We start from the raw sequence: 26,651 nt of genomic DNA, 5'->3' as shown, positions 1-26,651 counted from the left end.
GCTGAGCCATCAGGCACCTTTATTTTTTTAACTTTTCAAGGACGCTCCATATTATTTCCTACAGTGGCTGTACCACTGTGCGTTCCCACCGTAGGTACAAAAGGGTTGCCCTTTTGTCCACATCCTCGCCAATACCTGTTGTTTCTTACATTGTTGATTTTAGCCATTTGGACCTGTGTAAGGTGACAATATCTCCTTGTAGTTTTGATTTGCACTTCTCTGATGGTAAGTGATGTCCAGCATCTTTTGTGTCTGTTGGCCATCTGTTTGTCTTCTTTGGAAAAGTGCTTTTCATGTCTTCTGCCTATTTTTTAATTGGATTATTTGTGTTTTGGGTGTTGGGTTTTGTAAGTTCTTCATATCTTTTGGATACTAACCCTTTATTGGTATGTCATTTGTAAATATCTTCTCGTTCAGTAGATTGCCTTGCTGTTTTGTTGATTGATTCTATCAATGTGCAGAAGCTTTTTATTTTGATTGTAGTCCGAATAGTTTGTTTCTGCTTTGGTTTCCCTTGCCTCAGAAGACATATTTAGAAGTTGCTACTGCTGATGTCAGAGAAATTACTGCCTGTGTTCTCTTCTCTTTTTTTTTTTTTGTTGTTGTTGTTTTTTTTTATGGTTTCATGTCTCACATTTAGGTCTTTCATCTGTTTTGAATTTTTGTGTATGATGTAAGAAAGTGGTCCAGTTTCATTCCTGTGCATTTTACTGTCCAGTTTTCCCAACACCATTTGTTGAAGAGATGGTCTTCACAGACTTTTTGTTTTTCTTCTTGACTCTAGTGGCCATTGCTCATCCACCATGTCTCTCAGGAGGTCTTCCTTTCAGGATGGGGCCTTTCAGGATGAGGGTGAATCCTAGTTAATATTAATATTAATATTAATATTAATATTAATATTACATGTATTCAGTCACCACTTCAACCCTGTTGTATTGCTCTTTTGGACAGTTCCCATTGAGGTGTCTGATCTTGGGTTATTTATGCACATACATGTAAGCTGGAATTTTTAGATGTCTTTTTTTTTTTTAAAGACTATTCATGAGAGAGAGAGAGAGAGAGGCAGAGACAAAGGCAGAGGGAGAAGCAGGCTCTCTGCAGGGAGCCCGACGCGGGACTCGATCCCAGGACCTGACCTGATCCAAAGACAGACTCTCAACCACTGAGCCACCCAGGCTTCCCTAGCTGTCTCTTCTTCTTAATAATGCTGGTTTTGTGTGATTTTGTTTGCTTTCTTTCTTGGTCTGTATGATTTTGATGAGGAGTTGTGGAGTGTTTAGAAGTTAGGGGGCAGTCATTATCCTATAAAGAATTTATTTTTAGTTTTAGGTGCTATGCTTGACAGTAATGGTGGTTTTTTAAATTACTGTTCAGATTTTATATATGTAACTTGAACAAGTTTGTTTTTTAACTATCAAACTTCTATAGATACTTTCGAGTTTTACTGAATTGTGTCCTATTCCTAGCATTAGATTTCATAGCTTATAGCATTTCTTTAGCAGAATTCTATTGAAATCTTTAACTTCTTTCTCAGGTGACATAGCTTAATGCTGAAAAAAAAGTAAGATAAAACACATTTTACAGTGCATTAACAGTGGCATAGTATCCAGAAAGCAGATGGTGATTGTCACATTGAATTCTGCTGCTAGTAAGGCCATATCTAATTTTAACTTTTGGGTCCAAAACTTAGTTGTAGACCAATGACTCCCTCAGGCTGATATGCTACAAAAATATTGGTGTAAAATTCCCACAGATCTTTCTTTTATTCGGAGATTGTGTATTTGTTCCTTTTGTTTGTTTGTATTTTATTTTATTTTTTAAGATTTTATTTATTCATGAGAGACACAGAGAGGCAGAGGGAGAAGCAGGCTCAACCGCTGAGCCACCCAAGTGCCCCTGTTTATTCCTTTTAAAGGACTGACATGCCTTTGATTTTGTCAAATATGAATGACAGATTTTTAAAAAAAATATTTAGAAAAAACAAAATTTAGCAACCTCATTTAAATTATCCTTTTTGTGTGTGTGTGGAGATTTTACTAGTTTTGAAAAAATGTACAAGTATGGAAACAATACTGTATCAGCCTCAAAGAGAAGCCCAGATTGTTGAAGGACTTAAAACTTTCATATGAGGAACAGTTAAAGAACAAAGATGGTAAGCTTGAAAGAGAAAACTGAACTCTTACCGAGCTAAAATCAGTAAGCAGAAGTTAGAGTGAGATAAAGTTTGGCTCAGTATATATGAAAATGATTTAATAAAGAGTGAGCTGGCAGCAGACAGGGGCTGTGTGACCTCTTTTGCGACATTGAAGGTCTCCTCCAACTGGAAACTATAAAGTAGCCTTGACTTGGTTAGTCTTCCGTCTTATCTCAGTGGATCTTCGTTTTGCTTTTTTATTGTAGAAGAGAAACGTTGTAAAAAATAGCGTAAAACTAGGAGGAGAAAAGTCATCCACGGGATTTGTTTTCACGGTTGTAGTTTGTCAGAAATTGTCTGATATGAAAAGGACAACATAATGTCTGCAAGTGGGAGTTCCAACTATAGTAATATTAAGAAAGGGAGGATAGAAAGACCCTATGTTCTTTTGTTTTTTAAATATTTATTTATTTTTAAAGATTTTATTTATTCACAACCTAAGCCAAAGGCAGATGCTCAACCACTGAGCCACCCAGGTGCCCTAGAGATTTATTTTAGAGAGAGAGAGTGCAACAGGAAAGCACAGAGGGAGAGGAGACTACTGAGCACAGAGCCCAACTTGGGACTTCATCTCCTGACTCTAAGATCATGACCTTACCTCTAAGCCAAAACCAAGAGTTAGATGCTTAACTGTGCCACACAGGCACCCCTCTGTGTTTTCTTTAAAAAAAAAAAAAATTCTCAAAAATTAAAGTATAACTTACAGTAAAATGCACAGGTGTCGAGTAGACTGTTTTATTAGTTGTTTTGAAGGTAGTGTTCAATTCATTCTGAGAATTGCATATACCCCAGGATGCCTGGGTGGCTCAGAGGTTGGGTGTCTGCTTTCAACCCCTGTTGTGATACCAGAATCCGGGATCGAGTCCCGCATTGGGCTCCATGGGGGTAGCCTGCTTCTCCCTCTGCCTGTGTCTCTGCCTCTACCTGGGTGTCTCATGAATAAATAAATAAAATATTAAAAAGAATTGCATATACCCCATTCAAGATGTAGAACATTTCCATCATCTCAGACCCTTTGTTCCCCTTAATTGTATAGTTTAATTTAGTTTCTGATTTCATATTTCCTGCATTTGGTCAGGCTGGGTCAAATCTAAATGTTGTAAGCTGTAACTGATATCGTAGTGCTTTATTAAAACTTAAGAATTTTTTTTGTAAGTAAACTCTACCCTCGTCGTGGGGCTTGAACTCACAACCCCCAGCTCAAGAGTCACGTGCTCCACTGATTGAGTCACCTAGGTGCCCCTATTTAAACATTTTTATTGAGTGCTTATTCATGTTCTTTATATATGTTTGCATTCACTTCTCACAACCCTGCACGTTTGTTGATACAGTTGAGGCTGCTGTTAGGCCATTGATACAAAGCTGTTTATTAAGTGGTTGCTAAGATTTGAACTCCAGACCATTGTTGTCCAATAGAATTTTTTGTAATGATGGAAGCATTCTATATCTGAGTTTCTAGGACATTAGCCACTGTTCACATGTGGCTGTTCAATACCTGAGGTAATGGGTAGTGTGACTGAGGAGCTTTAATGAAGAATTTTAATTTTTTTTTTCTAGAAGAGAGAGCGGGGAGGGGCAAAGGGAGAGGAGGAGAGAGGGAATTTTAAGCAGGCTGCACGTTCAGCGTGATCCCAACTTGGGGCTCGATCTTACAACCCTGATACCGTGACCTGAGCTGAAATCAAGAGTCAGATGCTTAACTGACTGAGCCATCCAGGTGCTCCTGAAGAGTTTTAACTTTTATTTAATATTGATGAACTGAAATGTTAAATGGCTACAGCTCTAACCTCTGACTCCTAAGGCTTTTTGTGCCCTCTCCATACCTTTCTGCTCTACAGCAGTAGAACCACTAAAGTAGCTCCAGTACACTGGCACTAAGTGCCAGTCAGCTTCCTGGAGAGTGAAGAAATGCGCCTTGTTTTGCTTTTGGCATACCTAAGACTCGTTTTCTTTTTAACTTTTTAATTGTGAAAAATTTCAAACAAATGGAAATAAAATAATGAACCTATCTCCTAATTTCGACAGCTACCAACTTTTGGTTCATTCTTTTTCTTTTTTAAAGATTTTATTTATTCACGAGAGACACAGAGAGAGAGAGGCAGAGACAGGCAGAGAGAGAAGCAGGCTCCATGCAGGGAGCCCGATGTGGGACTCGATCCCTGGACTTAGGGTCACGACCTGGGCTGAAGGCAGGCGCTCAACCACTGAGCCACTCAGGGGTCCCTGGTTCATTCTTTTTCATCTGTGACCTCTCCCGCCTGGATTATTTTGAAGAAATCCCAAGCATCATTTCAACATGATTGACTTTTAAATCCAAGTTTGGCTTTTATCATTTAGGTTGGTTTGAAGCTGTGTTCCTTTTAATCAGTTTCAAAGAATGAAATGTTTTTGCATTAGTTGAAGGAAAGCAATGGAAAGATAGATATAATACTACAGAAAATCAAGCAGTCTTAATGCCAAATCTAAATTTTATGTACAGTTTTTGCCTAGTTTCTGTATTTGTCCTGTGATAGTTCCCAATTCTGGGGAACTTTTTCCCTGTAACAAGGATTTGGAAAAGGATGATGAAGTTTCTTTCTGCAGTAGATAAACTTGTGTAGTTTTTCTGGGCTTTTCACAGCTTGTCCAGCTATTCTATTCTCTGTATTTATTTTTGTTTACCTTTTAAAGATTTACTTATTTCAGAGAGCACTTATGCGAGTGGACAAATGGAGGGAGGGACAGAGGGAGAGTCTTCAAGCCAGCTCCTCACTGAGCACAGAGCCCCATGTGGGGGCTCGATCCCATGCCCCGTGAGACCATAACCCAATCCAAAACCAAGAGTCAGTTGCCCAACTGCCTGGGCCACCCAGGTGCCCCCAGCTATTCTATTTATACAAACAGCCACCTATTTTGGAGATTTCTTAACTTTTTCACATTCATTTTATTTTATTTTGTGTATATATTTGTGTGCATATGTTTATTTATCTGTGTGTGCTTGAGATAAAGTGCATGCAAGTGGGAGGATGCGGAGGGAAAGACAGAGTCCCAGACAGGCTCTACCCCCAGCGCGGAGCCCACTGGAGGGTTCGGATCCCACGGCCCTGTGATCATAACCCAGCGGAAATAGAGTCAGACACCTAACCACCTGAGTCACCCAGGTGCCCCAACCTCCTTCGTAATGTTATTAGTCAATTAGAAATCATTTTTCTAGGAAGAACAGTGGAACAATTTTCAGTATTATTACAAAAGTTCTGTTTTTTTTTTTTTTTTTTTAAAGTTCTGTTTCTTAATATCAGTTTAATCTGCTGTGATCTCATAGTACCATGGTGCCTCAGCATGGTGCTGATGACCTATGCTGGGCCATCAAAAGGATCCCCTTCTGGGATTTCTCTGCCACAGGTGCCCAAGGCTGTGTTCGTTTTTAAAAAGTCTCTTCTCGGGATCCCTGGGTGGCGCAGCGGTTTGGCGCCTGCCTTTGGCCCAGGGCGTGATCCTGGAGACCCGGGATCGAATCCCACGTCAGGCTCCCGGTGCATGGAGCCTGCTTCTCCCTCTGCCTGTGTCTCTACCTCTCTCTCTCTCTCTCTCTGTGACTATCATAAAAAAAAAAAATAAAAAAATAAAAATAAAAATAAAAAGTCTCTTCTCTCTCTGTTCTTCATATTGGATAAATTTTACTTATTGATCTACCAGTACATTGATTCTTTCCTGTTGTCTTCATTCTGGTATTAAGCTCATATGATGAGTTTTTTTATCCTCCTAAAAAAAAAGTGTTGCTAAGTGTTCAGTAACTGCTTCCTCTGTTATTTTTAAATAAATCTCTCCTATCTCCACATTGGTATCTGTAAATTGTCTTTTTCTTGCAAGTTGAGATTTTTCCTGTCTCTTCACATGCCATATAATTTTGGATTTTATCTTGGACAATTTGAATATCAGCTTACCAGACTGGGTCTTGTTGAGAGCCTGTGGAGAATGTTAGTTTTGTTTTAGCAAATCTGGTTAGATTCAAACTGCAAATCTCAACTCTTTGGGCTGTGGTTCTAATGGCAGTACAGTTTTTAAAATCTTTGTAGTCAGTTTTAAAATCGTGCTGATGTGTCACATAGTACCTAGTCTGAGTCCTGGACAGTGTATCTGTTAGTTCAGTTCTCAGTCTTTGGTGTCAATAGGATCAGATCTATGCATGCACAGTTTAGAGGTGAAACATGGAGTTCATAAATAACTTTATGGGGTTGCCTTCTCTAGTTTCTCTTTCTCTGTGATATTCTTGATACTTTGTTTCCCTGAGTTGTCTTTTTTCATCCTCTGGCTAGAAAGCTGGGGTTCTAGTTTCCTTCACTATACTATGCACTTTTATGATTGTGCCTTTGTCTGGCTGGAGCTTTTCAAATTCATTGATCTCCAAGAACTAGCTTTTAGTTTCACTGATTTGCTCAGTTTTTCTTTTTTCTCTTTCATTGATTATGCTCTTAACCTTTTTTGTTTCCTTTCTGCTTACTTGGAGTTTAATTTGCTCTTGTTTTTCTAATTTTTTTAAAGGTAGAAGCTGAGATAATTGGAGATCTTTTATAATAATAGGCTTTTTTTCTAACTAGTTTTATAATTTTCTCTTTTGTTACTTTTCAGCATTGGATTGTGATGTGTACCTATTCCCCTCCCATCTTTTTTCAATTTCTCCTGCTTGTGGTTTGTTGAGATTCTTTGATCTGTGGATTTAGAGTTTTCATCAATTTTGCAGTTTTTTATATTTATCCCATTTTAATCTTTTTATCTTTTAGTAGCCCTGTTACAGTATATGTTAAACGGTTAGACTACTTGATATTGTCCCACAGGTCATTGAGTTTCTCTCTTTTCTCTCCTTCCTTCCCCCTTCATTTTCACCTTTGAGCTTCCATTTTGGATAATTTTAGTTACATGTTTTCACTTTCACTGAAGTCACTTTAAGTTCTCTTAGTGGTTTTACATTCACTATATTGGCTTCAAATTCACTGCAGTGTCTAATATTTTAAGGCTATATTAACTTTTCATTTTTTGGTATTTTTTTATTCTACAGGCTCCATTTTTAAAAGACTTTATTTATTCATGAGAGACAGAGAGAGAGAGGCAGAGACACAGGCAGAGGGAGAAGCAGGCTCCATGCCGTGAGCCCGGTATGGGACTTGATTCTGGGAATCCAGGATCACACCCTGAGCTGAAAGCAGATGCTTAACCCCTAAGCCACCCAGACATCCCAAGGTTTTATTTATTTGAGAGAGAAAGAGAGTGTGAGCAAGGGGAGGGGCAGAGGGAGGCAGAGAAGCAGACTCCCTGCTGAGTAGGGAGCCCCACTCAGGACCCAGGCCCCTGGGATTGTGACCTGAACTGAAGGCAGACGCTGAACCGACTGAGCCACTCAGGTGCCCTATAGTGCCCCCCCCCTTTTTTAAAGTTTTTACTTTTTTTTTTTTTAAGTATATATGTATGCTTTTATAAAGATTTTATTTTTAAGTACTATCTATACCCAACGTGGGCTGAACCCACAACTGCAAGATCAAAAGTCTCAGGTTTCATAGACGGAGCCAGCCAGGTACCCCTCTTTTCTTTTTTTAAATTTTTTTTCCTTTTTTTAAGTGAACTCTCCCCAGAATGGAGCTTGAACTCACAACCTTAAGATTGAGTCTTTTTTTTTTCCCCCTAAGATTGAGTCTTAATGCTCTAACAACTGAGGCCAGCTAGGTGCCTCCCCTAGCACTTGCCAACAAGTTTCCATTTTTCTTTTCTTTTTCTTTTTTTTTTTTTTATGATAGTCACACAAAGAGAGAGAGAGAGGCAGAGACACAGGCAGAGGGAGAAGCAGGCTCCATGCACCGGGAGCCCGATGTGGGATTCGATCCCGGGTCTCCAGGATCGCGCCCTGGGCCAAAGGCAGGCGCCGAACCGCTGCGCCACCCAGGGATCCAAGTTTCCATTTTTCTATTGAGATTTTCTGTTTTTCTGATTGGGCCCATGTTTTCCTTTCAGTCCTTTTATATTACCTAGTAGTTAACCTTTAAAATCTTTGCTACTTCCATCATCATTATTTTTGCATTTCTGTTGATTTTGTTTTCCCTATAGGTCATGGGTCGCAGTTTCTGCTTTTTCACCTTTCTAATAATTTTTGTTTTTTTCATAGTATTGAATATTGCAGACACTAGGATATTGAATGTCTGGGTCCTGTTGTCTTTCTTAGTAGAGTTTTGTTTTGATAGACCATTAATTTGCTTCTGCATCAGCTACTCTCCAGGGCTTGTTTTAAGGCTTTAATAAAAGTGGGTCTAGCTTAGACTTATTCCTAAAATGCAGACTTTTTAAGTTTCTACTAAATCTTGGAGTATTTAATGAAGTTTCTAGCTGGATATTAGGAACTAAGATGTCTCCTCCCATCTTTGTATGAGCAGTAATAGTTGTTCCACTCATGTGGTTGGTAGTTGTCTTTGCCTACCTTTAGTAGAATCTTTCAATGAACCCACTCAGTTTATTTAATATTTGACAAAAGATTCAGGGGTGCCTGAGTGGCTCAGTCAATTAAGCATTCAGCTCTTAATTTTGGCCCAAGTCATGATCTCAGGGTTGTGAGATCTAGCCCTGTGTAGACCCTGCGTAGACTCTCTGGTACTCTGCCCCATAAATTCTAGTTACTGTAGCACTTTCTAATTCAGATTATTTGTTTAGATCGCTGAGACTGCCATGTTCTGTTTGTGCTACGCCCCCCACCCCCCCCATTCTACAGTGTGGAAAATGCCCTTAGGCAGAGAAAAGGATTTTCTTGGGATTTACCTTGATTCCCTTCTGAGATCAGTCTTGTATTGGCTCTCATCCAACATCTGAAAATAATTATTTCATATTTACTTACTAGTTTTATGCTTGGCAGAAGTTTCATATTTTTCTTTTCTTTTTTTTTCCCCAGGAGTATTATTTGTGTTCCTTACTCTTATACATTTGGAAGCAGGAATATCAGTGTATGGTACCATCAGTTAGCACATGGGGTTTTTTATCTATTAGAACAATTTATTCTAATTATATCCTATTTTGCTCTACTATTTCCTTTTTTGTTTTTATTTATTTATTTATTTATTTTTAGAGAGAGAACAAGCACAATTGGGAGAGGCAGAGGGAGAAGGAGAGAGAATCTCAAGCCGACTCCATGCTCAGCGTGGAGCCCAATGTGGGGCTCTATCCCACAACCCTGAGACCACCAGCTGAGCCAAAACCAAGAGTCAGAGGATTAATCAACTGTGCCACCCAGGCACCCCATGCTTTACTTTTTCTAGAGCATAGTGTTAATATTATAAAATTTAACTCCTAATAGAAGGTAATGGTCTACAATGTTCTAGTATTTTTGGAAATATTATGTCTAATTTTGATTTAACATATATCCATTTTATAGGCAAGAGAATAGAGCACTGTGGCATTCATTCCATACCAAGGGAAACTGGAAACCCTTATAGTTCTGAAATTTCAAGAACTCCCAAATATAGGAGTTTTAAAGATAAGATTGTAGAATTAAGTAGGATGCTGGGCTTGAACTCATGACCCTGAGATCAAGACCTGAGCTGAGATCAAGAGTTGGATACTCAACTGACTGAGCTGAGATCAAGAGTTGGATACTCAACTGATACTCAACTACTGCCCCTGTAGACTTGAATTTTTATTTAGTTGGATGGTTCCACTGTACCAAACTTACTATCTCTGCCTACCATGTTGTTTTATAAAACCTATTTTAAATGAATTGAATGTGAAACTTTTTCCTCAAAGTATACTATATATAGTGTTTTGTATTTTTCTTTTCTGAAGTAAAAGTCAGTTCCCTAAAAACTTACTTTCAGCCTATGGAGTTGGTTAAGGCATTAAAAATCTTATCATAAAAAAAAATAAAAATCTTATCATGATACCTTCCTTCTTTATAGTTCTATAGAATTAACTTTAGTGATAGTGTTATGTGGGATTTTGAAAAATAAGCAAATCTTTTTTTCACTTTGCACATCTGTTCTTTTTTGAGTGGTTCAAGAAAGGACCTCATATCCACTTATATTTTAAGGCTGCTTTGTAAGATACCATTTTAAAAATTGTGTGTTCAAGCTGAATTATACATAGAGCTGGTCTTACATATTTGGGGGAAAATTGTTGAATGAAATATGATATACTATTTCCTATTTTTCTTTTCTTTTTTTTTTTTTTAAGGTTTTATTTATTTATTCATGAGAGACACACAGAGAGAGGCAGAGAAGAGAGAAGCAGTCTCCATGCAGGGAGCCCGATGTGGGACTCGATCCTGGGACTCTAGGATCCTGCCTTGAGCCAAAGGCAGATGCTTTAACTGCTGAGCCACTCAGGCATCCCCCTATTTTTCTTGTTAAAACAGTTTGCCACTAGAGTTTCTCTTGGGGCAAGAGCAGAAATTTTATGGAAATTCTTTGGTACAAACTAAGTTGGATATTTCTTGTTACTTTTTTTTTATTAAATTAGAATACTACTCACTCATTTGTAATGAGTGACGTGTTGTAGAAGTAGTGCTTTTAGGAGAAAAGAGATCCTTCTCTTAAGGGATCATTTCCTTAAGTACACACTGATTCTTGAGTATGAAGAAATGAATCCTTAGCGGTTTTTTGGAGGAGTATGCCATTCTGAATTATTTCTGTAGGTCACATTAACAGATAATTTAATAACATTGAATATCATTTCAATATGGAAGACTGCCAGATTTCATTAATTGAGAACACAATCATTAGAAATTGAAACTTAATTAGTTGCTGGTCTGAAATGTGATAAAATGAAAAGCTAGGGTAGTATATAGTATTACACATTTAAAGAAAGTGGAGTTTGGCTTTTAATTTTTATTTGGTAAACTCCGTTATTTGGGGGAATTATCCAGTTAGTTAATTATTCTGTGTGTATTCATTTTTCTCACTTTGCTTTTGTCATTTTTATTGCCCATTTAGGGTAGCACAGTCTGTTGCTTTTAGCTTATGTCATGATCTTAGGGTCCTGAGATCAAGTCCCGGGTTGGGCACTGCACTCAGAAGGGAGTCAGCATGAGTTTCTCTCTTTGTCTGCCTCTCCTTCCCATCATACAACTCTCTCTGTCTAAATAAATCTTTAAAAAAATAAAATAGAAACAAGGTAAGATAAATGTTTAAATTTGATTAGAAGATCTGTTAAAATGCTATAGGCTTTTACGTTTTTATTAATTTTTCTGTAGGCTCCATGCCCAACATATGGCACTTAAACTCAAAAACCTGAGATTGAGAGAGTTGCATGCTCTATTAATGGAGTCAGCCAGGCACCCCAAAACTGTAGGCCTTTTTTTTTTCTTCTTAAAGAGAGCGTGCCACTGGTGTGTGGGGATGGAGAAAGAGGGAATCTTAAGTAGACTCCACACCTAGCACAGAGCCCAATGTGGGTCTCCATCTCAGGACCCTAAAATCATGACCTGAGCTGAAATCAAGAGTCAAACACTTAATTGACTGAACTACCTAGGCGCCCTCCCACAAGCTAAACCCTCTAATAACATTTCTGTTAATAAAATTTAATAAAATTTCTGTATATGATGGAAGGAGCTCTCCTCTGGGCCTTGGAGGGCTGCGAATGTAGTCTCAGTTTTGCTACTAACTAGGTAAATTGCTTGTTTTCTTAATCTTGTACAATAAGGATTGAACCTTTTATGCTGTTTACAGGAGTATCATGAAGATTAAATGAGATGTTAGTGTGAAATCCCTTTGAAAAATGTGGTGCTGTAAACAATGTAAGGTATTTCCAATAAGACCAAGAGAAAAAACAACTGGAATCCTGAGTATTTTAAGTTCAACTGTACAAAATAAAGTCACATTGTGCATGTCAAGTAAGAATATAAATATTATTTTTATATGCTTGTTATGAATTATTTATACAGGTTCACATTTATACTATAAGACAGTAGACTATTCTGTAGTTTTTGGATTAAAACCTTGTTTAAAAATCAGAATGTTAATAATTGCCTCTGTAATGAGATCTAGCTTAATTTTTTCTCTTTCTCTCTGCTGCCTGTCTGCTTTCTACAGTGGCTTTATATTACTTGTGTTAGAAGTTTTCTTTCTTTCTTTTTTTTTTTTAGAAGTTTTCTTTTTAAAAAATCCTTTTCTCTTTTATCCTAATTTTTTTTTTCTATTGTACACTACTGAACTGTAGTAGAAAGATAGTTAAAATGACTAGGTGTAATGGCTCTGAATCCGGATAGTCTGGGCTTAAATCTTTTTTTTTTTCCATCATTTAGCTGTGTGACTTTAGCCAAATAATATAATGTCCCTGGACCTCAGATATCTCATCTAAAATGAGTATAAAGGGGATCCCTGGGTGGCTCAGCGGTTTGGAGCCTGCCTCTGGCCCAGGGCGTGATCCTGGGGTCCAGGGATCAGGTCCCACATCGGGCTCCCTGCATGGAGCCTGCTTCTTCTCCCTCTGCCTGTGTCTCTGCCCCTCTGTCTGTGTGTCTCTCATGAATAAATAAAATATTAAAAAAAAATTAGTTGGGAAATTAAAAAAAATAAAATGAGTATAAAATTTCATTCTTCTTGGCTAATTAATAAAAATAAATAAATAAATAAAATGAGTATAAAAGGAGTACGTACTTCATATCATTGTGAGATTAAATGAGTTTTCTCTGTAGAGCATTTAGCACTGTGCCTGGCATACAGTAAATGCTCAGTAAGCATTAGCTGTTAGTACTAAGTGTTTTACATGTCTTTTCCTGACAAGTTATGTCCAAGATTTAAAGACTCTCTGATACTCAAAAAGTACTTAAGACTACATAACTAGGTTGTTTCTGTTTGTTTTTAATATTTTATTATTTATTTTGACACATAACATAAGGAGGGGGATTAGCAGGCAGTGGGAAAGGGAGAAGGCTCCCTGCTCAGCCTTGATGTGGGTCTTGATCCCAGGACACAGGGATCATGACCTGAGCCGAAGGCAGACGCTCTGCTGACTGAACCCCCATGCACACCCCATCACTAGTTTTGTTATCTGAAGTCATTGTTTAAAATCAGCTATTTGGTTCCATCGCTCTTCACTGTTTGACTAATTCCTTGAAGTAATTATTTCCATTCATAATGTTACTAGTATATAAAAATTACCTACAAATATGATCTAAGATTATGACACAGTGGTCACACTTTATATATTTGTTTATTTTAGCAGAGAAGACATAGACACCTCTTGTACCATATTTGTTGTATTGGCTTTGATAAATTTGAGCCTTAGGTATAAAAGCAGTTTTTTAATCCGAAGTAAATTAAAAGAGACTATTATGCTTTTGCTGACTTACTACTATTAGGTAGGTTATTAATTTAGGTATTCTTTTTTGTTGCTTTCATGTATGTTTTTGTAATATCACCTATTAATAAATGTTCATATTTTTCCTGTCTTTTGGGAAATGTTTTTATTTCTGTTTATTTTGATGTATTTAAGCGCCTTTAATGTATTTATTAGCTGTTAGGATAACCTCTTTTGGGTGCATTTCTTCGAGACCCTTGCTGAGTGTTTTTTTTTTTTTAAGAAGAATTTTATTATTATTATTTTTTAAAATTTATTTATTCATAGAGAGGCAGAGACACAGGCAGAGGGAGAAGCGGGCTCCATGCAGGGAGCCCGACATGGGACTCGATCCCGGGTATCCAGGATCACACCCCAGGGCTGCCTACCCTTGCTGAGTTTTGTAATGAGCTATCTATCTTTTTGATACTGACTCAAAAGAGTTCTTTATATATTCTAGATAAAGGATCTTTGTTGAATATTATATACGTCTTCTCTGGCTTGCCTTTTTGAAACACTATCTTAAACATTTAAACTTTCCTGTTGAAGGGATTAAGGCGCTTGTCGACCCAACACATAATGAAGATATTTTAAAATGGTTTTTTTGGGGGGGGTGTCTTTATGGTTTTACTTTTTTCATTTAGATTTGTGATGCTCTTAGAATTTATTTTTCTTTTGTAAAGAAGGGTCATTGTTTGACCTCATGAAGTTACACCCTACATATTTAAACCTTAGTACTTAATTTTTAGCAACAGATGCATGGGGACTCTACTAATTTATTTTTTCTATCTTTTTTCTCTATATTTCAGCTTGGGTAGTTTCTATTGCTGTGTCTTCCATCTCACTGATTTTTTTCTTCTGCAGTGTCATAATAGTTTTAATCTGATATTTTCATTATATATATTATATTTTTCATCTCCAGAAGCACTGTTCAAAAAAAGAATGCAGGTTCTTTTTCTGTATATTCTGTTCTCACATGTTTATATTTTCTTTAAACTCTTGAGCATGTAGTTGTCGTGTTATCTTGACCACATAATTTCATCATTTCTCTTAATTCTTTTGGTTATGGGTCTTGTTTTCTTGCTTCTTAGCTTATCTGAAAATATTTTATTAGATATTGGGTATTATGAATTTTACATTTTTGTATTGAACTTAACTGTCTTTAAAGAGTGTTGGACTTTATTAATAGGAGTGAAATAGGAAGTGACTTGTATACATGTCTAGGCCTTTGGTTAGGGAGGGTCTAGAGTATACTTACTCTAGGGCTAGTTTTTGTCTTCTGCTGGGTAGATCTTTTTATAGTATTTACTGAATTCTGCAGGTGTTGATTGAAGACTCCATTCTGGCTACTTGGAATTCTCAGTACCATGTGAGCCCTGAAAATTCTTGAACTTACTGCTCCTTAGTCATTCTTTGGCCTCATGAAGTTTCCCTCTGCATATTTAAGACTTAGCACTCAACAGTTTTCAGCATTCAGTGCATTTGGTTCCCCTGCAGATTTTTAAATTTCTCTGAATAATTCCATCAGCATTTGCTTTACCATCTGGTTGGCGTTATTGAACTTCATTCAGTCTTTTGTCTCTTCAACTCTTTGTGGACTGTTATGCTCTGTTTGGGATTCTTCTCCCTGTGCTGTGTTCTATAAGCAGGGGCATTTCTAAGCCTGTCATTACCTCTCCCATGGTTCACAATCTGGTGCTGCCAATTGTCCAATGTCTGATAATGGTTATTTCATATATTTTGTCCAGTTTTGTTGTTTACAGTAAGTGGAAGGGCAAGTTTAGCCTCACTTTCCTTTACTGTATTTTTACAGAAATAAATTTTCAGAGGGGCACCTGGGTGGCTCAGTCAGTTAAGCATTTGACTCTTGATCAGGTCTTGATTGCAAGCCCCATGTTGGGTTCCACACTGGGCATGAAGCATACTTAGATAAAATTTTTTTTTAAATTAAAAAAATAAATTTTCAGAAAGCTAATTGAGGATTTTAAGAACAACACCCTTAAACTATTCTTTGTACGTATATAGTTCCTGGAAAAATTGACACATCAAGAGTGTCTCTTTTAACTAGTGTTTATATCATAGCTATACATAATTATTGTTATAAGAAAAAAAATGATTTTTGCTGAGTAAATAGGAACACTAAGTTTAATTACTTAGTTATGTTTCTTTGCATATGGTTAGTGATAGCGCTAAGTTGTTGCTTGTGCTTTCCCTTCCTTATTCCCCAGATCACTCTGCCTGTTAAGTGTATAGTGGACTGTATATGTGTTGGGGAAGGGGGAAGCAAGGAATTAGGAAGCTATTTCAGAGAAATTGGGACTAATGGTACATACTAGAGGATAGAAGTATGAGTGAAAGAAAGCACCAATGATAAATAGGGTTTATGTGTACGTGTATGTGGGGGTGGGTTTTTGTTTGTTTGCTTCACATCTAGTTGGGTGAGTTGAGGGGAAAGCATCTACTGAGATGATGAATTGGTGGAACAGATTCTGTGGGAAAAATTCAGTTGTGTTGGATATATTAAGTTAGAGTTGAGAAACGGTAAAGTAGAGATGGTGAGTACATAGTTTGTTATAGAACAGTTCTATAGTTGGCTCTAGCATTGAGTTTAAGCAGTTGATTTCTTTGATGCCAAATGTAAAATTTTACATTTTCATTGTTTCTACACATTTTTTTTCTGCTATGATTTTGTCATTATTTGCATTAAGTCTCTCAAATTTTGAAGATACTGTTTGAAAAGTTGTGAATAAAATTTACTTAAATTTATGACAGTGAATAGATTAATCTGCTGGCATAGACTATCATATCTCTTAGATACAGGCTTTTTTTCTATAACAAATAGAATGGTTTAAAAGATCATTTTTATTGAGGCCCCTGGGTGGTTCAGTTGGGTAAGCATCTGACTCTTGATTTCAGCTCAGTTCTTGATCACAGTGTGGTGAGTTCAAGCCCTGCATTGGCAGGAGCCTACTTTAAAAAAAATTTTTTTTAAATTACTATTATTAGTGAAACCACATATTGATACCTGAAAGTCAAATAGCACTGAAATATTTACAAAGGAAAAATAGGTCCTCTTCTTTTCTACCCCTTTACCCCTCACCTTCCCTCTTCAAAATCAAGCACCCTCTTAGCCATTTTCTTTGGTATTTATCTTGTTGCTTAATAATATACCACTATTTCTTGGTACGTGACTTTTAGACAATTCGTTGAGTTAGAAAAGAAGGACTTAGAACTTCATCATTCACAGATACGTCCACTTTGCTTTTCCTTATTACCTTGTCATATTGTACCACAATATTTTGATAAACCAGCACTGAATATTGACGTTATATAAAAGGACTTAGAACTTCATCATTCACAGATTTGTCCACTTCCCTTTTCCTTATTACTTTGTCATATTGTATCACAATATTTTGATAAACCAGCACTGAATATTTATGTTTTAATAATTATCTATGTACTGTTCACTGTTAAGCTAAATATGCGAAGACCATACTTTCTCTCATACAGGCCTTTATTTCTCTTAGAGATAATAATTTGTCTCATTTATTCAGTTGCCTGGTTTTCTGTAGACCTATTGCTCATTTTCCCCAAATGTGTCTGAATTAATGTCATGTGCTTACAAATAATAATTTCCATATTATGAAGTATTTTGGTTCCATTTTTGGCCTTACTGGGAACCTATTCCATGGTGGCATTTGGCTTCTTTTTTTTACTTTGGAGTGTTTGTTTTGTAGTTCTTTTTTCTGCATTAGATTTATTTACCAACTGCCATGTTGTCCTTTTTTGTTTATTTTGATTCCTTTTTAATGGCTTCTTAAGGAAGAGTGTATAGAGATAAAATTTTAGCTTTCTGAGGAGCCTTTAAGTGTCATTTTCATACACTTGATAATTTGGCTGTGTGTAGAATTCTAGGTCAAAACTTGATTTTACTTTGAATTTTGAAAGCTGTTTATAGATGTTTTCTGGTTTTTAGCAGTATTCTATTATTACTTTGAAATAAAAGTTCAGTGCCATTCTAATTACAGATCCTTTTTATGTGACTTTTTTTTTCCCCCTCTGGAAGTTAAGGACCTTTCCCTTATTTTCAAGGTTTTGAAATTTCATTATGATGTACCATGATACAGGTCTTTTTTTCCTTCTTCATTGTTTTGCATGCACTGGTTCATCTCTTCTCCTTTCTTCAGTAAGAAGGAAATACTATTTTAAAATACAGTTTTCATACCTTTATTTTCTTTCAGCTTTCATATTCTGTAATACTTGTTGGGCATTTTTGGAGTGAGCTGATGATTTATTTTTCCTAATTTATATTCTCTTTGTCTTGTGTTTACTTTTTGTATTTGAATCTGGAATTTTAGTGGGATTTAGGAGAATATGGAAATAACATTTGATCATTCTGTTGTATTTAGCAAACAGAATTTTAGGGTTAAATTGAAAATGGTTTTGCATTTCTTGCTGAACACAGATTTTTCATTTTTGTTTTGACAGAGATGTTATGAACATAAACAGTATCGAAATGGGTTGAAATTCTGTAAACAAATCCTCTCCAATCCCAAGTTTGCAGAGCATGGAGGTAGGTATACTTGGTAGTGTCAGTAAATAAGGCTCTGCTAACTTGTCTGGCTTCACATATTTGGGTTCTATAACTCTCAGCTGCCTTAACTATTTTTCAGAGAGAATGGACTGACCTTTGACTATTGTGTGAAGGTGTTTAATATGTAAAGTGCAGTTTGAATTCAATGTCAAGAAAACCAACATATTCTGCTTGATTTCTGGGTTATTCCTGTTTTGAAGATTAGTGCTATAAGAAAGGCAGAGGAAATTAGTAGGGACAGATACGCTTAAGTTTAATAAGTAAACTCATTTAAGATTTAGAAAAATTTGTTTTAGAACGTTTGTTGAGCTGGAAAAATTTTGATTTCTTAGACTAAGCTTATTCAGAAAGTGCCTGTTTGGTCCTTAGTTTTTGAGCCAGCATTTTTTTTTTTTAATTTTTATTTATTTATGATAGTCACACAGAGAGAGAGAGAGAGAGAGAGAGAGAGAGGCAGAGACATAGGCAGAGGGAGAAGCAGGCTCCATGCACCGGGAGCCCGACGTGGGACTCGATCCCGGGTCCCCAGGATCGCGCCCTGGGCCAAAGGCAGGCGCCAAACCGCTGCGCCACCCAGGGATCCCGAGCCAGCATCTTTTTATTTAACATTATATCTTAGTTTTTCAAGATGGTCATGTTTAAGATATTATTTGTATATTGTAAAGTTCTGAAAATTTACATTGCTTTTGCCTTTGTGAGGATAGAATATTGGACAGTGAGATATTTGTAGGAAAAGAGAGTAGCTAAACTTGTGAAGACACAAAGGAAAACTAAGCTTTCACAAGTCTGACTTGTACAATTAGGAAACAGGGCTCTTCAGTAATTTGATAATTTCTTAAGTATTGAAGAAGAGGGAGAGAGCAATAGTTCTCTTTCGGCGCCCTCTACTCCTTTGTACTTTTCACTATAATAAAATTATTTGGAGGTGGAAAGCAGAAATAAAACTACCTAAATTTATTTTTTTTTCTTGTTAAGTATTTTTTTGTTCGGTGGATGGTATGTTGTATGAAGAGCCATAATTTAATTGAAAGTATTTTAACAGTAGATAAAGTGATGGTTTGTCTTAGACTCACTGGCAATCAGAGTTTCATTAATTAAAGCACTTTAAGATGCTTGGTAAAACTTCTACGAATAGATTTTACCTATTTAACAACAAAGAACTATTTTATATGGTACCGTTCTAATTTGGCTATTTGCCAAATATATTTTGTTTCCTTCCTTTTCCTTTAAAGTTATATGTGATTTATAATGATTTATATATCTGAATTTTTCCCTCTCTTTCCTATTTCTTTGTATTTTTTAAATTTTAAAAGAAAATTTTTTGTTTTTAGATTTTGTTTATTTATTCATGAGAAAGAGAGAGAGGCAGAGACACAGGCAGAGGGAGAAGCAGGCTCCATGCAGAGACTCAATCCTTGGGCCAAAGGCGGTGCCAAACCGCTGAGCCACCCGGGCTGCCCTGTATTTTTTTTTTTTTTTTTTTTAACAAATGATGACTCCTCCTCAGAGTAATACTTTTCTTTAATCTTTACCTTTTATTCCTAATTTTTCTATAAGCTTAAATTTTAGTCCTAAAATTAAGAAATTATAATGAATATTTTTTATTGTTATATGCTTTATAACATGCAGATTATAAAAATTAGAAATATTTTTTTCTTTTCCTTTTCTGAGAACTTAGTATTTTCCTGAACTCTGTTAATCTTTTGATTATGAATAACAGGTACCTGACATTTTCTTTCTTGTGTATTTGGTAGTAATCCCAAAGAATCATTTAAACATTTATGAAAATCAGAAATGTTAGACAATTTATATGTGTATGGTTCGATCATTGAACAGTGATTTTAATCTTAATGTAACTTGGGTTCACAGAAAAAAAGTCTGTTTTAGGGTCAAGTTTTCTATACTTTAAAACAGGGATTGATTATATGAGGTGACCCCATGGAATTCTCTTGAAGAATAGTAATAGTCATTGTATCTTGCTAGCACATGAATTACCAGATATTCATGCACATTTGTATCTTTTTATTTAGAAAGAAAAATCTGAGGATGCCTAGACTGTAGAAGTGTGTGTTTGCTTGGTTTGTCAAATTTTAAAATATTTTAATTCTGTAGAAATTTGAAAGTTTTCCAAATAATCTTCTCGAAGGTTTAAATTCTTAGGATAATGCAATATTTGTTTCTGAGATTATGATTACTTAAATTATTTTTAATGTTTAATTACTTTCTTTTTTCTTCCTTTCTCTCTCTCTCTCTCTCTCTCTCTCTCTCTCTCTCTCTCTCTCTTTAAATAGAAACCCTGGCTATGAAAGGATTAACATTGAACTGTTTGGGGAAAAAGGAAGAAGCTTATGAATTGGTTCGTAGAGGTTTGAGAAATGACTTGAAGAGTCATGTGTGTATCCTTTTTGATTGGATTGGAATGTCTTAAGCTAAGACAACAGTTTGGGAGTCGGAAGTGTTAGATTCCTCTTACTATGTAACTCTGCAGGAGATGATTTCTTTTTTAAATTGATTAACAGCTCTCTTCATGGAACATTTTTATGTACCTACCCTGTTTAACATTACTTCTATTCAGATAAATTGGACTTGCCTTTTAAAACACCATAGTCCTACCTTCTCTGCAGTTTGCTTTCTGCACTTTCAGTTACCCAAGGTCAACTGTGGTCTGGAAGCATATGATCCTTCTGATGCATTGTCAGATCAGTAGTGGTATTTCACTATATCACAATGCCTGTGTCATTTCTCACTTCATCTTGTCACGTAGGCATTTATCATCTCTCATTACAAGAAAAAGGGTAAGTATGGCATAATAAAATATTTAAGAGAAAGACACCGTGTTCACATAACTTTTATTATAGTGATTATTATAGTTCTATTTTGTTATTAGTTACTGTTTTTAGTCTCTTTTATGCCTGATTTGTAAATTAAACTTTATTGTAGGTATGTGTGAATAGGAAAAAACAGTTATATATAGGCTTCAGTACTGTCCACTGTTTCAGGCAGTTATTGAGCCTTTTTTTTTTTTTTTTTTAAGATTTTATTTATTCGTGAGAGACACAGAGAGAGAGGCAGAGACATAGGCAGAGGGAGAAGTAGGCTCCCTGCAGGAATTCCTGTGTGGGACTCAATCCTGGGATCATGCCCTGAACCGAAGGCAGATGCTCAACCACTGAACCACTCAGGTGTCTCAGTTATTGAGATTCTTGAAACCTATCCCATGGCAGGGGTGTACTATATTTATGAAAGTTCTTCCCATGTTTACAAATAAAGAAGTACCCTGCAGATTTTATCATCGTTACAAATTCAGAAAAAATACACAGTAAAGAATAATAGGCAAATAGTATATTGATGAAGAGCATGGGCTTTGGAGTATGTTTCTTTAGGTTTGAATTTTGTCTCTGCTTCTTTGTTTGATCTTAGGGCTTAGTTACCTCATGTATAAGATGAAGAGAATCATACCCACCTCATTGTGGTGGTGTGAGGATTTAATGATGAGGTATATTAGATGCTTAACAGGGTCTCTGATAATGCTAAGAGTACTATACTAGATAAATTTTAAGAGAAGTGTGAAGTTAGGAGCAAGTACAAATGTCTGAGGAAGATAGAGAAAAAATTGTGGGTTGCTCTTTTTTAAACAATTTTTTTTCAAAAAATTTTTTTAAGATTTTATTTATTCATGAGAGACACACACACACACACACACAGAGGCAGAGACACAGGCAGAGGGAGAAGCAGGCTCCATGCAAGGAGCCCAGTGTGGGACTCGATCCTGGGATTCTGGGATCATGCCCCTGACCTAAAGGCAGATGTTCAACCTCTGAGCCACCCAGGTGTCTCTAAACAATTTTTAGACAAATATTTCTTACCTATTTTGTTAACTGAAAAAATTTTAAGTGCTGAGACACCTAGCAAAATTTCAAGCATTTACCAGGCCTCTGGCATACTACAGATGAAGAAAAGTTAGGGATTTTGCTATCAAAGAATTTGCAGTCTGGTGAAAGGAAGGTGTACTTACTAGCAGCATATACAGAACCATGTTTGAGTATTACATAAAGCTTTACAGCTTGTTCAGATGTTATCATTAATCCAGTAAAGCAGAAGTGAACTGGGAATAAGCAGAAACCATAGGGTAATCAAAGGACTAATTATTAAGACTGTTGTAGATATCTTTTCATCATTTTAAATGATTGTGTAATGTTCTATATGCATTTACTTATGATTTATTTATGTTCCTCTTGATGGACATATGTTTCTTTTAAATTTCAGCAATGTTAAACTCCATAGGTATAGAGTTTTAGGAGATGTTTAGTTAAAAGATTGTTGCAGTGCTCAAGAGCGGTGATCAAGTCCTGAAATAAGTAATGGGGGCCAGATTACGAAGGGTAGAGTGTCTTAGGCTTTTGAAAACATGTTACGCTTTACTTTGTCACTTATGATATGAAAGCAAGGATTTTGCAAATTAAATTTATGTATTTTTGGTTATATGTGCCATTCTGGACATTTTGTATTTAACTGACTCTTTTGAGGATCCCTGGCATAAAATTTGATGGATTGAAAAGTTTTAATCTGAACTGAGAAACACACAAGTTTCTGGAAAGGGAAGTGAATTCTTTGCTTCTGATTTTAGTGTTTTTTGTTGTTTTTTTAAGTTATTCTGGAAAGAATAAAAGCAGAGACACTGAAGGTGGAAGATGGGTGACTGCAGTAATCAAGATCGAAAGTGTAAAGGACTTGTATTAGGGGAGTGGGGCTATTTACATATTTTCCCCCTTTATTGCATTTTTTACAACCTACTATAGTTTACTTATCTGTGCCCTTACTAGACTCAAATTTTTTTGAATGCAGAAAACAGTCCATTTTGGTCACCTTTTTTCTGGCTATTAAAATATTTTAATCATTTGCTAAGTGAATTTTTATATGTAATTTCTGTCTTCCATGTGTTGACTTTTAGAAGCTTTGTTCTGTGCTATGTATTCGACACTAAGGATCTTGTTAGCTAAAGAAAATATACATGATGTAAAATAACTATATGTCATGAATCTACTCATTCCCTCTTTTTTCTTTTAGAAATAAAGTTTAATTCCAGGTGCAACTGGGTGGCTCAGTCGGTTAAGCATCCGACTTTTTTTTTTTATTTAAAGATTTATTTATTTATGATAGACATAGAGAGAGAGAGAGAGAGGCAGAGACACAGGAGGAGGGAGAAGCAGGCTCCATGCTGAGAGCCTGACGTGAGACTCGATCCCGGGACTCCAGGATTGTGCCCTGGGCCAAAGGCAGGCGCCAAACCGCTGAGCCACCCAGGGATTCCCAAGCATCTGACTCTTGATTTCAGCTCAAGGTCATGATCTCAGAGTCCTGAGATGGAGACCTGTGGTATGGAGCCTGCTTGGGATCTCTCCCCACCCCCCTTATACTCATGTGTGCGTGCATGGGTGCTCTCTCTCAATAAATAAATAAATAGATAATTCCTAGCATTTAGTGAGCATTCATTTTGTGTTGATCTTTTCCATTTAGTTGTGAAACTGTGCTGTATAGACTTAATATTTACATTTTTTAATTAAGGAAACAACAAGACTAACTTACTCAAGGCCACAGCTAATAAGACAGGTGAGACCTTTTTTCCTCTGGCTCAAAAAGCTGTGCTGTTTTCCATCTACTGTTAAACTATCTTTATATTCTCTCCTTTTTAAAAATTAAGCTTATAATTTTATAATTAGCTGTAGTTTTCTGAGTTTCTTGAGGAAGATTTTTGGAATATTATTTCTTGACTTGTAGGTTGTGTCCTTAACTAAATCCTTTAGGTTGGCATGTTTATGGCCTTCTCCAGAGGTCAGACAAGAAATATGATGAAGCCATAAAGTGTTATAGGAATGCGTTAAAATGGGATAAAGACAATCTTCAAATCTTAAGGGACCTTTCTTTACTACAGATTCAAATGAGAGATCTTGAGGGTTACAGGGTAAGTAAAATAGTGAACTTTTTTTATTCTAAGGGGAAAGTAGTGTTAAAATATTTAAAACTTTTGAGTACTTACTGAAAACAAAATTTTCTGTTCTTAAACAGAATTTAATGAGTCTTACTCATATCCCCCCAGTAGTGTTTGTGTATATGTTATTACTGAACTAATCAGATTTTTAAAATAAATTATCTTACTCTGAGGCTGAATTGGATTACTGTGTAGAATGGAGTTAATTCAGTCAAAATTAACATTGATGTTCCTCAAATAGACAGTGACTTTGTATGCATTTAACAAGTAAATACAACTCTTCGTTCTCACATTTTCCTGGAAAGCAGATTTATTTCTTCTTTTTTACTTCCATTGAGACCATTCTGTCTTTGTGCCTATATTTTAACCCTTAAATTGGGTCTATATAGTACATGTAGTACTTGCTCAGTTGTTTTCTATAGATCTTAACTTGTAGTTGGGCCCTATTTTTTTTTTTTTTTTTTTTTTGGGCCCTATATTTTTAAAAAAGTTTTTCTTCTGTACTATCTTTTCTATCCTGTCTCCTTTAAAAAAAAAAGTTCAGAAGTAATAAAGCATATCTGGTCTTAACTTTTAAAAGAGTTATAAGATTATCTTGGAGTCTTCGATGTACTTCTTAACAAATACTGTTTTGTTCCTACAAAGTTACACAATATGAATGCCTGAAGCTATTTTCTATTAATTATTCCCAGTATTGTGTTGCAGATTGCTCAGCATTGTTGAGTAAATTAATAAATGCTCTTTTTTTAGGAGCATTTGCTTTCATTCACTGTAAACCTAAGAAAAAGTGGTTTTTCCCCCCCCTTAAAGGAAACGAGATATCAATTACTTCAGCTTCGTCCTGCACAGAGAGCGTCATGGATTGGTTATGCTATTGCTTACCACTTATTAGAAGATTATGAAATGGCAGCAAAGATTTTAGAAGAATTTAGGAAAACACAACAGGTAAAAGCCAGAAGTCAGACCTTGTAAACTGGGTCTAATTCTAAGTATAATGGTACAAAAGAAGTATATGTAGACTTGCTAACTTTTTATTTTGAAATAATTTCAAACTTTGAGAAAAGAATAATACAAAGTACTCTATAGGACTTGAGTCACATTAACTGATTGTTAATATATGACACATTTACTTTACAATTTCTTTTATCTACTTATCTCTTTAAATTTTGAAACATTTGAATGTAATGCAGACACCATGATCTTTTACTCCCAAATCTGTCAGTGGGATATTTCCTAGGAATAACTCTATATACAATACAACATAGGCTTATCAAAAATTAGGAAATTTAACATTGATAGACTGTTTTTTATTTAATCTACAGCCCATATTCAAAATGTATTAGTCCTAAGAGGTTTTTTTTCCCCTGTTACTAGAATCCTACCTTGCACTTGGTTATCATTTCTCTAGTCGAATTTAACCTGGAAATTTTGAAGGCTTTCTTTGTATTTCATGACATTGAAATTTTTGAAAAGTACAGCAAGTACTTTTGTAGAATGTTCATCAATTTGGATTTGTTTGATGTTTCCTCTTTATTAGATATATAGTTAACATATTTTTGGCAGGAAACTACAGAGTTATGTTTAGCCCCTCTCAGTTCATTACATTGAGAAACTCTTAAGATCTGTTTGTTCCATTTAATTACGTGGTTAAGGTGGTGTCTGCTAGGTTTCTTGACTAAAAAATTACTATTTTTTTCTTGTTTATAATTAGTAAACAGTTTGAGATCTTATGAATAGCCTGTTCTTCATAAAACTTTCCATTGGTTTTAACATTCACTGATAGTGATTCTTGCTGAATCAACTGTTTTATGATAGTTGCAAAGTGGTGATTCTGTAACTCTTATTTTTTCTAGATTTATTATTTGACATTTTACTGTTAAGAGCTTTCCTTTCTCATCTCTTATTATATGTAAGGAGCTAGGGATTCTTTATTCTTTATTCAATGGGTTATAAGTTAATATCGTCATTATTTATTTAGTTGTTTTCTAGACACTTAAGAATTTTAAAAAAATGAATTTTATCAGTCATTATCCTTTGACTTCTTGTATGTATTTTGAGTGTATAAATAGTTTTCTAATATAAAACAAACTTACTGTTAGTATTCCTTATATCCATGTATAGACATCCCCTGATAAAGTGGATTATGAATATAGCGAACTCCTTTTATATCAGAACCAAGTTCTTCGGGAAGCAGGTCTCTATAGAGAAGCCCTGGAACATCTTTGTACCTATGAAAAGCAAATTTGTGATAAACTTGCTGTAGAAGAAACCAAAGGTATTTTTAGATTTTTATTTATTTATTTTAAAGATTTTATTTATTTATTTATTTGAGAGGGAGGGAGGGGGTGTGCACAAGTGAAGGGAGGGGCAGTGGGAGAAACAGACTCCCTGCTGAGCAGGGAGCCCAACAAGAGGCTGATCCCAGGACCCTGAGATCCTGACCTGAGCGGAAGGCAGAAACTTAACTTACTGAGCCATGCAGGCACCACGAAGGGTGTTTTTTTTAAAGGGATATCATTTATTCTAGTATTTAATTATGACAAAGAGCAAGGCTAAAAAATCTAGTTGCTGCTGATAATTGCATATAA

The 26,651-nt window shown here is 35.8% G+C and overlaps 1 protein-coding gene across 2 annotated transcripts in view; it reads left to right on the top strand.

Annotated features, from left to right (window-relative positions):
• NAA15 (N-alpha-acetyltransferase 15, NatA auxiliary subunit) overlaps positions 1 to 26,651 on the top strand; it is an 83,603-nt gene that overhangs the window by 13,588 nt on the left and 43,364 nt on the right. For both annotated transcript variants that reach the window (XM_026018451.2, XM_026018450.2), the window contains exons 2-6: positions 17,969 to 18,053; positions 20,366 to 20,470; positions 23,879 to 24,036; positions 24,874 to 25,008; positions 26,185 to 26,338. In XM_026018451.2, the coding sequence (XP_025874236.1) occupies positions 17,969 to 18,053; positions 20,366 to 20,470; positions 23,879 to 24,036; positions 24,874 to 25,008; positions 26,185 to 26,338 (637 nt within the window). The remainder of the gene's footprint in view (positions 1 to 17,968; positions 18,054 to 20,365; positions 20,471 to 23,878; positions 24,037 to 24,873; positions 25,009 to 26,184; positions 26,339 to 26,651) is intronic.

Source organism: Vulpes vulpes, chromosome 4 (genome assembly GCF_048418805.1).
Source record: "Vulpes vulpes isolate BD-2025 chromosome 4, VulVul3, whole genome shotgun sequence".
In the NCBI taxonomy this organism is placed as follows: Eukaryota; Metazoa; Chordata; class Mammalia; order Carnivora; family Canidae; genus Vulpes; species Vulpes vulpes.
This window is presented reverse-complemented; position numbering and strand designations above follow the sequence as displayed.